Here is a 14,851-nt window from a genome sequence, read left to right on the forward strand (position 1 = left end):
ATGGCAGGCACTGAAAATGATCAAAATCATGACTCCAGGTTCAACGGTTCAACATCACACCTGAGTCTAAAATATTTAATTAAATGCACAAAACAATTACATTTAAATGTCATGTTACAGCAGGAGAACCAAACATCAGGTGATGATTACTGAATCACTTCATGAACACACTGTGCAGCACTGCTTCACAAAGAGACATTTACAGTCTAATCTGATTAGGATCTGAGCTCTTTCGCTCTTCACTGGAGTCTTGAAGGGAGGAAATATCTGTTCAGAAGCTTTTCTGTGGTTTCACAGAAGATCTGAACCACTTTAAAGTGCATCTGAGCTCTTTGTTAATGTCATCTGTAATCATAGAGATGAAACCAGAATCACTGAGGGTTTAAACAGACTGACCCCCTCCCTGCAGCTCATGAATGAATGCATGTTGTTCTCTTATATAACTTTGTTTCCCTGAGTGCAGCTCCGAGCTCCGCCGCACCGGATGAACTCCGGCAGCTGACCGGGAAACAGTTGATGCTTGCTGGCTAAATTTATCTCGGCTGCTGGAGGAAGACGCGGCTGCTTCTCAGGCTGTTTACCACCTGTGATCTACCTCCCTGCTCCCTGGTCTCACCACCGGCTGCCGGCAGAGCTCAGTCCGGGCTGTGTGTGTCCAGGCTCGGCGGCGGAAACATGGCTGAGCCCGCAGGGAAGAGATTAAAGAGCAGCCTGCCTCTGTGCAAGGCGCACCGGAGCTCCGCAGGCTGCAGCCGGGCCAGGCACAACCTGCCGGCCGAGGCGGAGGAGGCTCTGTGCGGGGTGAGCAGCCTGCTGCGGGACGGAGCGTACAGGCTGCAGGCTCTGGTAGGAATCAACAACAACAACAACAACAACATTAGTGTCAGGGAGCATTTTAACGAGGACATAAACTGGTCTGGAAACGACACTCGCTGTTCCAACACATCATCAGGTACATTTGTGGTTTTTCAGGGTCAGATGAGGACATTGTGTGGTGTGAATACCAAAGACAGTAAATGAAAAGACAAACCCCCCGATATCTCAAAGTAATATAACAGTACAAAACCGGCAGGCTCCACTTCACCTAGTTTAACCTTGATATGTGATGGTAACAATAATTTCCCCATAGCTGCAAGTTGCTAAAACATAATTATATGTTGTATTGTGGTTTTAACAAAATGACAATAACAAGGAAATAATGGCATGAAATATTAATCTGGGATGAGAAACAGCTGATCTGCAGATGACCCTCAAACATCACCCTCTGACCTTTCCTGACCTTCCCTCTAATCGTTTTCACACAGTCCCTTACAGCCTTATCCCAGAGTTTTACACTGAAGGTACAAAAATCTGAACATGTGGGTCGACTGATAAATAAAAAGATAAAACAATAAATTCTGCATTTCTCCACCAGAGTTGTGGAAAGTGTGGACAAGACTTTGACGCATTCACACCTCCATGAAGGCAAACACGTAACAGGAAATATAAATGACTGAAATATTTATCTGTTTTAAAAAGTTACAGGAATTTTCATAATATGGGATTTAACAGTGATGGACGATAAAAGGACACAGCAGGATATTGTACGGAAATCACCCCCATCTCTAACAATCACTGTTATTACAGATTCTTTATATGACCTGTTTAAGAATTTTGTAATAATCAAAAACAGAATCAATAGCCTATATTTTATTTTATGTAAGTGGGAAATACAACAAACAGAAAATATTTTGACCAAAGTGATAAATAAACTTAAAATAAAGACAGCTGTTAATAATTATTACAGGTTAATTGTAAATGTGTTCATTACTTTTCATCAGTCTGAACTAATGTGTGTAAATGAATGTAATGGTTGGACTGTGGGATGTGAGGACCACAGGATTCAGGCCTGTCTGACAGAGACGTTTCCACCTGATATCATGTGTTCAGTCTTGAAACACTGAATTCAAAGGAGACAAACTTTAATTTAGTTGTACAGTGTTTAAAAAACCTGTGGTTAATTGGAGACCTTTGACCTGGATCTATGAAATGAGCTCACCACTGATTCAACACTGACCTTCTCTTCTTTACCATCGGTGGACTCATGATGGACAGTTTAAAAAAGGGATTAAAACTGATGCAGCAGAAATTAATCAGTAGAAAATAATCAGTAGAGTTTTATTTCCATGTCATGGATTTACTCACTGACCTTAGGGGTTGTTCAAATCCACAGTTTACCAAAGCACCATGTGTATTTATGACAGTTTAATGTTGATGTAATGTGTGTTGGATCATATTTGTAATGTCAGCATTTGTCTTTTGTTTTATCTCCTTCAGGCCAGTGTGTTTGAGCGGGACGACGTCGCTCTGCCTCGCGTCGCTTCTTTCTTCCACCAGGAGGCGCTGAAGCAGCAGGAGGAGAGCGAGGCCATGCTGGGGTACCTGGCCGAGAGGGGGGGCAACTACTGCGGCAAAGACATCCAGGTAAACGTGTCAGGAAGGGACGTTTCTTTATTCTGTGTTAGTATTTTTAAACTGCTCTGTGAGTCATGTTATTGGGAAGTTATTACACTGGTAATGATCACATGATGCTACAAGGTTAAATATCACAAAAGCTTCTAGTCAGTGAAAATATTTGGCCTGAAATGCGGTGAAGAGTTTTTAACGTTACGATGCTTAAAGCTGTGATTCAGACAAACAGAAGAGCAGCTGGTGTTCCTGTTCACAGTGCAGCCAAACAAACACATTATTTCAGTCTATAGTCAGGACTTTTTCCATGAGCTGATCTTATGCTGCACGTGGTGCTTGTGTTTTTCCACATAACACAGTAAAAGTTGGAGGTAACGTCTCACTGCGGCTGCTCCTGACTCTTCATTTCTGCCTGACACATTTACAGCTTATTCTCTCACAAAATAACATTGTCATGGTTTGTAGGTGCATATTTGGTTTTGTGCTTCAGTTGAAAGCTTTTTTTAGAAGCAGCAGCAGGAGGAAATGTGTTAGCTTTAGCAGCGACTTGAATGTAGCTCTGGTAGAGCAGCAGGACAGTGAACAGTAAATAATGAGGCCGACTGTTTTCTGAGTGATCCAATAAAAATATAGCAGATTTCAGGTAAACACTCATAGAAACCAAATCCTGCAAGGTTGGATGGCTGGTCCGGGTGGGCGGGGCTTGGGCATACTGTATAGATGTGACATCACAAAGTTCCAGAAGTCCTGACGGCTGGTTTTAAGGCTCAGTTTCTGAATGCAGGCTGTGTGCATTTCTCTGTGGACTGATGGGACCTTTTACTTGCTTAGTGTATATTGTCGGGTTGAAATCTACAACAATGCATGATGTATATTTAAAGATAAACTTATGTTTTGTGTGTAAAATCTTAAAGTAATCAGTGATTCCGGCTGTCAGGTTTATGTGGAGGTGTAAAAAGTACAGGATTTGCTTCTGAAGTAGATTAGGTGTAAGTAGGTAAATGTTGTACTGAAGTGCAGTATTTCAGTAAATATAGTTTGTTTCTCTCTACGAAGACACACAGAGGTCGGTCCGAGGTCAGGGTCAAGAGCATCTGTTGCCCAGAGACACTTAAGCAGAGGGAAGGGGGGGGTTGTTGAACTCTGCTCCTCTGGATCCTGGCGGGTCCTGAGGGGTCTGAGATGATCTGGTGTGAAGGGCTGATTTGTGGATCCATTTTGAAACTAAATTTATGATTTGAACTTTATCTGTGAGACAGAGGAGCTTCAGTCTGTAACAGCGTTCTCGTTTTACTGCACCAGCAACCCTCACGTTCCTCCCCAAACGTCCCTTCATGAGGATTTATTTTTCCTCCTGCGCTATCCGTCATTTTGTCAGAGCAGGTGTCTCTATCTCGCTGTGTTTCTTTTTTTCTCCTCCATATGGCTGAGATCTCATTTTGGAGCGAAGCTCTTCATTTGGGCCGTCCGAGGACGGGGTGAGGGGGCTGGGTTTAGATACCAAGAGGCCAGAAGAGGAGGAGGGAGGGAGGGAGGGAGGGAGGTTAAACCCCTGGAGACCTGTCCCTGGCTCTGGCCATAAGCCCGTCAGGGTGTACATTTCCCCCCCCCTGGAGTTGCGGAAAATTGGCAAGATTAATGCTGCGGCAGAGGGACAGTGGCGCTGATGGCGTTTCCAGATGGCCAGCAGCTTCAGTGGTGGTGGCACTGGCGCATCGCAGCGTGGCCTCCGACCACCACCCGGGTTTATGAGTCGTGTAAAATCGTTTCAGGACTGAGGCCCGGGCCCAGTCAACAGCATTTTGGGACACCTCGTTATCCGTCTCTCAAGTGCAGCTCACCTTGAAGAGACAACGCCTCTGAATCCTTTACTGCTCACTGCAGTTTGATTTAGTTTTACACTTCATTTCATTCAGTCAAAATGTGAACTGTCCTGTTGTGAGTAATTTTATTTTGAAGTCAAATGTCGCCACATCTACCTCTTCATGTAGGAGATGAAAACCATCAAGGAAAAGGTCTCATGACGAGAGTGATCAACACTGAACCAAAGTTGCCCAGTTAGGTTGAAGGTCAACTGTAAAGGAGGTCTGGCAACTTGAACTGTGACTTTTCACTTTTCGATGCAGCACGAGACAACTAACAGTGTCATGATTGGCTGTTCAAGACAACAGGAAGGCCCCCACACACCTGTTGAGTGGACGTGATGGCCGCCTTGTTTGACTCATACTGAGGTATAAGCAGCTGTGTTGTTCAATCACAGTATGAAAGTCACAAAACAAATAATGTACCGGTTATTTAAATATGCAGTAGTAATGTGTATGGTCCTGATTGATTATCGAAAACTAATCAAAATAACCCCTCCCTCCTTCTCGCAGGGCTGGTTGGCCAGTTGGAGATGCAACATGTTAGCATCAGCCAATAAATTAAGCATAATGTAGCTTTGATTGACATCTTTTTTTTTTTTCCAGTTTATAAAAAGTTTGATGTTGCCCCACAGATAATGACCCGTGCAACACTCCGGCCTTGGTAGTAGATGTGTAGGTCTGTACTGGACTTAGTTTTCATGCAACCTTAACAAATCTGACATTGTTTGAAAGCTCTAATGTCACTGTTTCTATCTGTGCCGTCTGTGTAAAGCATTTTATCCCCATAACACTGCAACAGCTGTTGACGTAGAAGTGGTTCAGACTTGTGGCTGTGGTTCCAAAATGTTGTCCACACAGAAGGTCCCACTGCAGGCTTTATATTCTGCTTTTTGTGCCAAAATAAACAGCCAAGGCAAAAAAAACTTACATTTCTATCGTGTTTGTGCCTCCGTCACTCAGGTTGTAAAATTTCAGGAGTTACCTTTCAGAGGAGACCAGGGTTATGACTGCAATCAAAAGGGTTAAAGAACAGTAACCTTTTTATTTTAGGTACATTATTTTGGGCTTGTGCACAAAAATGGGGTGGGGGTGTCTGGTAACAGGTTAACTTTATCTGGACTCTGTGGCTTTGCACCTTGACAATAACTGAACTCCACAGCTCAGTGCAGTGATTGTGTCGTTTCCACTGAAAAGAACTGATTTTGAAACAGTGCTGTTATAAATGCTGCTACGTTGAGGCTGTTGCTGGTTTTGTTCATGTCAGTATAAAGCAAGGCTGATACTGTATATGACTGATTAATGAACTGATTGATTGGTTGACTGATTGATTAGTTTATTTGAGTGTCAACCAACCAGGAGGCCACATGAGAATCACGATATATAATTATCCTCTGACCTCTGTGAAATCCTGCCTCTTATGCTGTTTATCTTTGGTTTTCAGAAACCGGGCTGTGAGGCGGTCTGCGCCGTTTTACCGGCTCTGGAGCTGCTGCTGCTCCAGCTGAAGGAGGAGGCCGGCGTCCTGGTCGAGCTCAACCAGCTGGCCCGCGAGCACGGAGACCCGCACACCGCCAGCGTTGTGAAGAGCCACTTCCTGGCACCGCGGGTGGACCGCCTCAAGCTGCTGGGAGACCTGCTCACCAGCGCCCGCAGGGTGGGCTGCACCAACGACCAGACGGGGGGGTTTGGGGAGTACATCCTGAACGAGCTACAGGAAGAACTCAGCAGATGATCGACCTGCTTCGATCAAGAAGTCTTGGTTTGTATATGATGCTCCTTTTAGTATTTTCTCTGCAGGGAACAAAGGGTTAATCTTCCTCTGTGAAAGACAGAAATCAGACATTTTGGGTGATACTGAAATAAAGTGCAAACTTAATGTGAGTGGAGGAGCACTTTAATTAGACCAACACAGAAAGAGCCTAGCTTAGCACAGAGACTGATAGCAGCTGGATAACTCCTGACTTTTACGTATTGAACACTTCTCCATTAGATCTTTAGTTTCAAATTCAAAACACATCCTGAACTGTTGGCTGCACAGCCGCCTGTTCATGTCCCTCTTTAATGTTCATCATGTGTGTGTTTGGGCTCTTTTGTTATAAGTCAGTGTGAGTGGAGAAATACTTTGAAAACCAGGAAAAATAAATGGAACCAAAGGACAAGATATAACACTTTATTCAGGATGTATTTGCCTAGCTTAGCACATCATAGAACCACGAGGAACCTGCATAACATCAAAAGAGAATAAGTAGCTTTTCCAACTCCAACTCCAAAACAGTTTGATTAGTATTTTACACTACTGAAAATTTGCCATTAAATATTTACATCTGAATATCCTTGAATTATTGTCAAAACTCTGAGCTAGTAGCTGCCTGTTTTGATTGTTGCATGAGTTTGTTCAGATAACTTCCCAAGAGAAAGACTAGTTTAGCACGTAGAGTGAAAGCAGAGGGAAAGTGCTCCATTAAACGGGAGAAAATGCACCTTCAAACAGCCCCAGAGCTGTCAGCTAGTCAGCTGGGTTTACCTGGCAGTGGATTTAGCACTGACCTGGCAACCCAACAGGACCTAACAAATCAACACTGCTGCTAATGTCTCATATCAATAAACAACATACAACATGAAAACCAAACATTTCCAAAAGTCTCCTGTAGGTTTTTGTGTTGAAATTATTTATTTTCCAATTTTTCCTTTGAAGATTTAAACAACTTTTGTACAAAACTTAAACCAAGAATCATGTAAAGAGGACCAACCAGAGCAGGTATCCAGCTGCAGGGGGCACTTCATTCAAGTATATGTATTCCTACAAAACACTGCTACTGCGTCTTCTGTTCTGTTTGTGAACTTGTGTATCTCAACATATAAATACCATTGTAGTCACAGTGTATTCAGTATGTGATCATATATTCTTCTTCTGTGACTTGACAGCCATGAGGTGTTGTATGTATGAAATGGTTTATTTGATTTTATGATTCTCTAAAGTTTGGGCTTGTTGTTGCACTATTAATAAAGTTGGAAAAACAGTTTTGAAATAATCAGTATTTTTTCTCGCTTAAGTTCATTTATTTGGTATTTTTTGACCTTAACTACATGTTGATATATAGACTGAGGCATAATTTTAGATGAATTTCTAGATGAAATTTTCTTCAATATTCCTCAACTAAGAGTAAATTAAAGTCTGTAGAATTCTACACTTGTATAAGTAAAAGTTAGAGAGCAGGAAAAACCATGTATTTAGTTGTTGTCTGAGGTGAGGCCTTGTATCAGAGGACCTGTCAGTCGTGTTGGAGTGAGAGTACAGGGTTAGAATATTTTCTGAGACACTTAAAGCATCCAGAGTACAGCTTTTAACCATCTGTCAGTGATGGCCTGCAGAGGTTGATGGGTCGGTGTGAGTCTGTGTTCAGGGTTAGTCTTGCAGCAGACAGTGGGTCTCAGGCTCTGCTCTGCTCTGCTCTGCAGCGCCCTCCAGCTGCAGCAGCTGTGCACTGCAGGAGCACACATCTGAGCGCTTGCTGCAGGTTCTGTGAAAATCACTAATCTGCATTTAAATGTTTCTGGATGGTTTGGTGCTGTGATGACAGCTGAGAGGAGAGCTGCAGGCAGACAGGAGGAGGTTGCTGAGTCTCCTCTGACTCCACACACAGAAAGAAACACTCACATCTATAAATAAACTCAATGACATTTAACTTGATTACTGAGTTCACACTTTCATGCAGTATTAACACTCTTTAAAAATGGTGTTTGGCTCTGTAAAGACATGAAATATGAGCACTGTATGCAGGCCTTCCTGCTAAGTTTGGATGTGACACATCTCTCAGGGAGTTTTACTTCCATAAAAATGAAGCACTGAGGCAGCTCTGCCATCATCAACAATACAAAACAGGATCTCTGTGTCTTACAGTCAACTCAGGAAGAAACCTTAACACTGATCAGTGTTTTTGCTCAAAGATCATTTTAACGAAACATCCCATTCTCACTGTTGTCTGCTTTGAATTCGATTTTTACCTCACTATTACTTTCCTTGCCTGCTAATAAATGAGAAATTTCATTTTCTAAAATATTTGAGCTGTATTTTAAGAATGTATTTTTTAAATGGCTTTAAAATTTTATTCTTCTTAGTTTCATGTATTATTATGAATAAACGTAACTGCCATTGTTTATAACTGATAAGCAGTAAATAAACACTTCATAGATGGAGATCAGAGCTACAACTCCAGATAATGATATTTTAGTAAAATACAGCATTAATAACAAATGTAATATACATACATACAAGGAATTAATTGTTGTCAAATAATGCACATTAACACTTAAAAATGTAATTATATCTGCTCACAGCTAAATCATGAACCATTTATATAATATAAAAATGAAAACGTTTATGTATTATAAATGTTAAATGGGGGGGTTAAAGTCTGTATTATTTATTATGCATATCTGCTTCATTAAAAAAAAAAAAATTTACAGTTACATTTTTTAAAACCTGCTTTTTATTTCTTATAAATTCATTTGGCTGATAGATTAAATTTCAGAGATTTTTTTCTTTTAAATTACATTTTCTCTTATTTTTATTCTGTTTTTCAAACAAGTCACATCAAAACCAAATTTGTTGAATTAACATATTTTGTCAAAAGTAAACACGGTATACTTTAGATTAAAATAAAATGTAGAACATTTCAAGGCAACTGAAAATGCTCCACTGCATTAAAAACATTAAAATATTATATAAGTAACATGTAGAGAAGAAGAATTACATATTTTTTAATTAGTAAGGAAAGACAAAGAAAAACTACAAACACAACGCTGTGTGATTTCAGTCAGTTTGTGTTCTCAGTTCATGTCCCACATGTGTTTGCCCCCCCCCCCCCCCTGTGTGCAGCGGTACATTATCCTGCTGTTACTGCTCTGTTCGGGGTAATTGTACACTAATTACCGTGAAGTTGTAAACCCCTCCCGCTGCCCGCTGATTGGTCAGACCTCAGAGGCCCTCGTCGCCCTGACCCCGCCCCTCGCTGATGTCCCAGGTATAAGAGGCTCCAGGTCCACAGCTGAGGGACAGATCAGTGACAGGACTCTACATTCCCCAGAAAACACTCAGTCTTCTTCTTCTTCTTCTTCTTCTTCTTCCTCTTCCTCTTTCTCTGCTTCTGCTGCTTCTTCTTTTGTTTTTGGCCGAAGACTCCTCTGTCTCCTTCACTGGATTTGTCTTCTTCTTTGGTGTCTGGGGACTGAACCATGGAGTTGTCGGATATCTCTTTCCCCATCTCTGCAGCTGATGATTTCTATGACGACCCCTGCTTCAACACCAGCGACATGCACTTCTTCGAGGACCTGGACCCGCGGCTGGTGCATGTGGGCCTGCTGAAGCCGGACGACTCCTCCTCTTCCACCTCATCCTCCCCTTCCTCCTCCTCCTCCTCCTCCCCGTCCTCCCTCCTGCACCTCCACCACCACGCGGAGGTGGAGGACGACGAGCACGTCCGCGCCCCCAGCGGGCACCACCAGGCGGGCCGCTGCCTGCTCTGGGCCTGCAAGGCCTGCAAGCGGAAGACCACGAACGCGGACCGGCGGAAGGCGGCCACGCTGCGGGAGCGCCGGCGGCTCAGCAAGGTCAACGACGCCTTCGAGACCCTGAAGCGCTGCACCACCGCCAACCCCAACCAGCGGCTGCCCAAGGTGGAGATCCTGCGCAACGCCATCAGCTACATCGAGTCCCTGCAGGCGCTGCTGCGGGGCGGGCAGGAGGACGGCTTCTACCCGGTGCTGGAGCACTACAGCGGGGACTCGGACGCCTCCAGCCCCCGCTCCAACTGCTCCGACGGCATGGTGAGTTCAGGGACCGACAGGTGTGAGAGGGGGGCGGGGGTGTGTGTCTGAGGGCTTCTTGTGATTCACTCTTCTGTAAGTGGGTTTGTTAAATCCAATGATCACTTTTAGTCATTCTAACATTGAATCTCTGGATCACATCACAGGAAACCCTGATCCATTTTCTGGTTTTGTGGCGTGAAGCTGTGTAACTTCATGTGTGGCTTTGCGGCAGAAGGAGCACAGATCATTTTGTTTCTACCAAATTACATTTCCCTTCATCCCGCCGCCTCTACAACCACGTTTCTGTGGCTGTTTGAATAAAACAGAAAGTGTCATCCAACCTCAACAGTTTTGTTGCATCATCACAATTAGGATTTTCGTTAGAGGACATTAATAATGTCCCAGTGAGGAGCTTCGGCCAGTTCCTCACTGAAAGGAAAATGTTCGTTGACTCAAAGCGGCACATAGATCGAAAAACATATTTGCGTTAACTAAAAGTGTCATTTATTTTAAAAAAAAAATTTAAAAAGTATTTTTTTTTCTCTGACGTTAATTTAGTAATTTTTGGTCTGATAGTAATTTGACTGCAATAATTCAGCCTTTTAAGAAAAATGTTGAAATATGATATTCAAAAAGAAAATAATTAGATCTATGAATTTGTGATTTAATGAGGGTCAATTTGTTACCAACAGATGTGTATGTTGGTAAATTTATTTCAAATATGAATGTGTTTTTCTGCCTTTTTCCTTCACTTCACCTTTTCATGTTTTCTTTCATAAATTTCATTAGATAATCCAGTGATTTTTCTGTGGCCGGGCTGCTCATCTTCTCTCACACACACTGAGATCATCTGTGTCTCTGGGATGGATTCAGAATTAAAGCTGTGAAATCTCGTTTCTGAATCAGACTCTCTCTCTCCCTTCAGACGGATTTTAACGGCCCCACCTGTCAGTCAACCAGACAAAGAAGTTATGACAGCAGCTCTTTTTTCTCCCAGACAGCAAACGGTAAGAAACCACCAGACCAGTTATAAACCGCTGATTAAAACAACAAAACACTTTATTCACCTCTGGTAGTAAAACAAAGACAGTTTGCACAGAAAAGCAAATAGAAGCAGCAATAAAAACCTCAGGATGATGAGGCCAATAGAGCAATAAAGCTGACTCCTGTCCCTTATAAATGAGGCTTTCTATGAAGGCTGCTGTGACAGTGTGTGCTGTTACTATAGTACAACTGGAAAAAAGCATTTTTTTCAGATTCAAGCTTTTGTTAAATAAAATAACTGTTCAGGACGGATAAAAAGAAACAAATAAAGAATTTTTGTACAATTTATATTTTCACCAACATATTCTTGTGGTTGAATAAAAATATGAAGATAATATAGAAAAATGTTTTGTCCTCTATACCAGTTAATAGTTAAATGTAATTCCTGATGGTTACATTCAGTTTAAGATTAAACTGGCAATGAAATTAAAGTTAGATCTTAAGTTGTTGTTTTGTTTTTTTTTGATGGTGTTTTTGCAAGTGTGTTGTTGTTTTTTTTTATTAGGAACAGTCTTGTCAAACTTAAAAAAAAAAGATTCAATAAAACCACGTTCAGAAAATTCCTTCATCACCTCTGTGCTTTGTGTCACCTGCAGGTGGTCTGAAGAGTGACCGGAGCTCGGTGGTCTCCAGTCTGGACTGTCTCTCCAGCATCGTGGAGCGGATCTCCACTGACAACAGCAGCCTGCTGCCGGCCGCCGACGTCCCCGGGTCCCCGCCGACAGACCCGGCCGGTGAGACGGCGGCCCCCGGGCCCGTCCAGGTCCCCTCTCCGACCGCCACCCAGGACCCCAACCTGATCTACCAAGTCCTATAGACCTTCACACCTGGGACATTCACATCCTCTCACACCGTCCACTCATAAAACATAGATCACACACACACACACACACACACACACACACACTCATACAAGTTATTTTGGCTGAACTGAGTCTTCACCACCTGTTTGCATCAGCTGTAAAGGTTTTTAATGCAGAGTTTTCTCAACATCCTTCCACACCTGTTTTATTTCCTTTAGCTCAGTATATGGAAGCTCATTCCTGCCAAAAAAGAAAACCTGGGCATGAATGTTTGAAAAAATCTTAAGGCCCACGCACTAATCTTAATGTTGATTTCTAGGGCTTTTAGCCATATGTCAGTCTTCATCAACAAATAGAGTTTGATATTTTATAATCACATTTTGTAGATTTTATAGTCACTGAGTAATGCTCCATGTGCTGATGAAGATCGGTAGACGTGGTCAAAAGCTCTGGAAAATGCTCTCGAAGAGACAGGAACTCATGCCCAAAGCTTACGTCAGTCTTAATCCAGTAGCTGTAAAAAAAGTATCACTGTCACATAACATTTACACTGTAAATAATAATAAGAGAGTCACAATTATTTAATAATGGGTTGTGTCAAATGAAATAGATTTTTTTTTAAATAAGTTCAAGTTTGTGGACAGAAATACAAAAATAAAAATAAATAAATAAGTCAGCAAGTAGCTAAAGTCCAAACTTTGACTTTGTATATCAAGTGATTCAAAACTAGCAATAAATATTTTTTTCCCTGGCAGGAATGATCTTCCATTGTTCTGCATATTTGACCCTCAGATTCCTGTTGTTGATAGAATTGGACTAGAATTGAAATCAAACCACACGAATGCTGGGAAAAAAAAGTAGTTAATCAAAAATTTCTGTAACAGGTTTACTGATGAGTAGAAATCAGTTCAGTTCTTGCTGTATTTCTGTATTTTTATTTTGTTTAAGTTATGAAAACTAGTTTAAGGCTCGACTGAGTCGTTCAGATGGATTTTTCTTCCTCTCTGTGTATAGTCTGAAGGACGGAGGCCAAAAACCATCCATTTACATTCCTCCACATTCGTCCATCTGAAGTCCTAAAAGCTCCAGCTGTTCAATTCCCTTAGGGTCAAAAAAACTACAATCATCCTGTGGTATATGTAAAAAAAATTCAGATACAAAACTTTACCAATAAATAACAAAATACAACTAAAGACACATAAATTCCTCAGATTAGATTTATGGGAGTATTGTAGTGTTTTTTTGCCCCATCAGGGTTGAAGTAGGTTCAGACCTCCTTCCTGTCCAAGTCAAACTAAATTTATTTCATTTGTTGTTTTCATTCACTGCAGCGGAGGACCATTTTTCTGTTATTGTACATATTATGTAAATAAGAGCTGATTTGTTCCAACTGAAAGTATTAATTATGTATTTAATGTTTCTGTCTGTATGTGCTTTGTTTGTTGTGAAAAATGTTAAACTTTATATTTATACATCTGAAAACTGAGTGACAGTCTAACGACAAATAAATGAACCAGCTTATTTATACAAAAACATGACTGATTTTTTACATTTCTTTGTTTTTAATCTAAATGTTGTTTTTTAATTATTTTATTCTATATATATATATATATATATTATATATATATTATATATTAGGCAAATACACAATGTACACAGGGTGATTTCAGCACAATTTTGGTGGGAAAAGCTACATTGAAATAATTAATATTTTGTGGCATTTATATAAAAATTTTAACAAAAGACATAAAACAACATATAAACATTTTATTAACTGCAGTTATGATGATTTAATTTTTTCCAAACTTCATAATGATCTTTAGTGGCTTTTACATTATTAATTTTAATACATATTCTCCCACCCCCCATTCATTTTCATGCCAGTCTTTTCATAACAATTTCAGTATATTATAACTTCCCTTGTAGATTTTTCCCATGTGTTAAATATCTTGCTCTGAAGAACAGAATCACAAGTGAAGTCTATGACTTGAGTTTTGCATCTGTCACCAAGAAAATAGAATTTATACCATGAATATAAATCTGGAATTACATGGATGGAAGCAAATGTTCACAACAACAACCACCTCCAATTATCTTTGAGATAGTTCAGCCAAAATCACTGAATGAATAAATACAGAACATTCAACCTGTTCACTGTTGGTCTCTGTTGTATCTGACTCAGACTCAAAGATCAACAGCTCCATCATGTGATCACACAGAAGACCTGCGGTTTCTGCACCACATGATCCACCTTTCATGAAAAAAAAATCTTGAGCTCTGCAATCTGCCAAGTTTCTGTTTTGTTGACATTGTCAGAAATGTGTAAAATTAATATATAGTTTATTAAGAGGTCCTGGTTAAGTGGTGACGTTGTAGTGCAGTAAATTATATTGAAGTGTCCTCCCTATTTACATGAATGAGGGGTGTATAATATTAGAAACATCTAGCACAATACAACACCAGTGCTAATGAATACGTGTATAAAACTGTTAACAAAATGTTAAACCTTGTTTAAACAGGCCTGACTGACCTAACGCCACAGAACCTCTCTGACCTCCTCAGTCAAGATGAACCTGTCAGGACTCTTTAGGTCTTCTGGCTCAGACCCTCAAGTTTCTCTGAGGGTTGAAATCAAGAGTTGTAGAAGCAGCTTCCTGTTGTCTCAGCTGCTGGAGCACCGGTCCACACTGTATTTGATGCGCTCCGACATTAACTGTGTTTAGAAACAGACTGAAAGCTTTTCTGTTCTCTGTGATTTAAGGCCTCTTGCAGCTGGAGCAGCAAATCCAGAGTTAACCTCTTTGTAACACTGGTTATCCAGGATGGCTGATGTTAGGCTCAGTGATACCAGACAACTATAGCCAGACTACACTGAACCGGCTC

At 41.1% G+C, this 14,851-nt stretch overlaps 2 protein-coding genes across 2 annotated transcripts; both read left to right on the forward strand.

Annotated features, from left to right (window-relative positions):
- The first annotated feature begins 20 nt into the window (after positions 1–20).
- LOC139607061 (ferritin, heavy subunit) lies at positions 21–7,333 on the forward strand. Its single transcript, XM_071459674.1, has 3 exons — positions 21–846; positions 2,317–2,463; positions 5,755–7,333. Exons 1-3 carry the CDS (start codon positions 676–678, stop codon positions 6,043–6,045), a joined length of 609 nt encoding a protein of 202 aa, XP_071315775.1. The 5' UTR covers positions 21–675; the 3' UTR covers positions 6,046–7,333.
- Positions 7,334–9,368: 2,035 nt separating this feature from the next.
- On the forward strand, positions 9,369–13,501 carry myod1 (myogenic differentiation 1). Its single transcript, XM_071459584.1, has 3 exons — positions 9,369–10,139; positions 11,047–11,128; positions 11,762–13,501. Exons 1-3 carry the CDS (start codon positions 9,549–9,551, stop codon positions 11,980–11,982), a joined length of 894 nt encoding a protein of 297 aa, XP_071315685.1. The 5' UTR covers positions 9,369–9,548; the 3' UTR covers positions 11,983–13,501.
- The last annotated feature ends 1,350 nt before the right edge of the window (positions 13,502–14,851 follow it).

The sequence above is a fragment of the Trachinotus anak genome, unplaced genomic scaffold (assembly GCF_046630095.1).
Source record: "Trachinotus anak isolate AG129_WGS33_773 ecotype Australia unplaced genomic scaffold, CSIRO_AGI_Tana_v1 ptg000002l, whole genome shotgun sequence".
NCBI lineage: Eukaryota > Metazoa > Chordata > Actinopteri > Carangiformes > Carangidae > Trachinotus > Trachinotus anak.

Bases quoted from the DNA above. Each gene is read 5' to 3' on its own strand.
- LOC139607061 (XM_071459674.1), top strand. From the start codon at position 676: ATGGCTGAGCCCGCAGGGAAGAGATTAAAGAGCAGCCTGCCTCTGTGC. The intron at 847-2,316 runs GTAGGAATCAAC...TATCTCCTTCAG, and splicing joins CGTACAGGCTGCAGGCTCTG to GCCAGTGTGTTTGAGCGGGA. The intron at 2,464-5,754 runs GTAAACGTGTCA...TTTGGTTTTCAG, and splicing joins ACTGCGGCAAAGACATCCAG to AAACCGGGCTGTGAGGCGGT.
- myod1 (XM_071459584.1), top strand. From the start codon at position 9,549: ATGGAGTTGTCGGATATCTCTTTCCCCATCTCTGCAGCTGATGATTTC. The intron at 10,140-11,046 runs GTGAGTTCAGGG...CTCTCCCTTCAG, and splicing joins CCAACTGCTCCGACGGCATG to ACGGATTTTAACGGCCCCAC. The intron at 11,129-11,761 runs GTAAGAAACCAC...TGTCACCTGCAG, and splicing joins TTTCTCCCAGACAGCAAACG to GTGGTCTGAAGAGTGACCGG.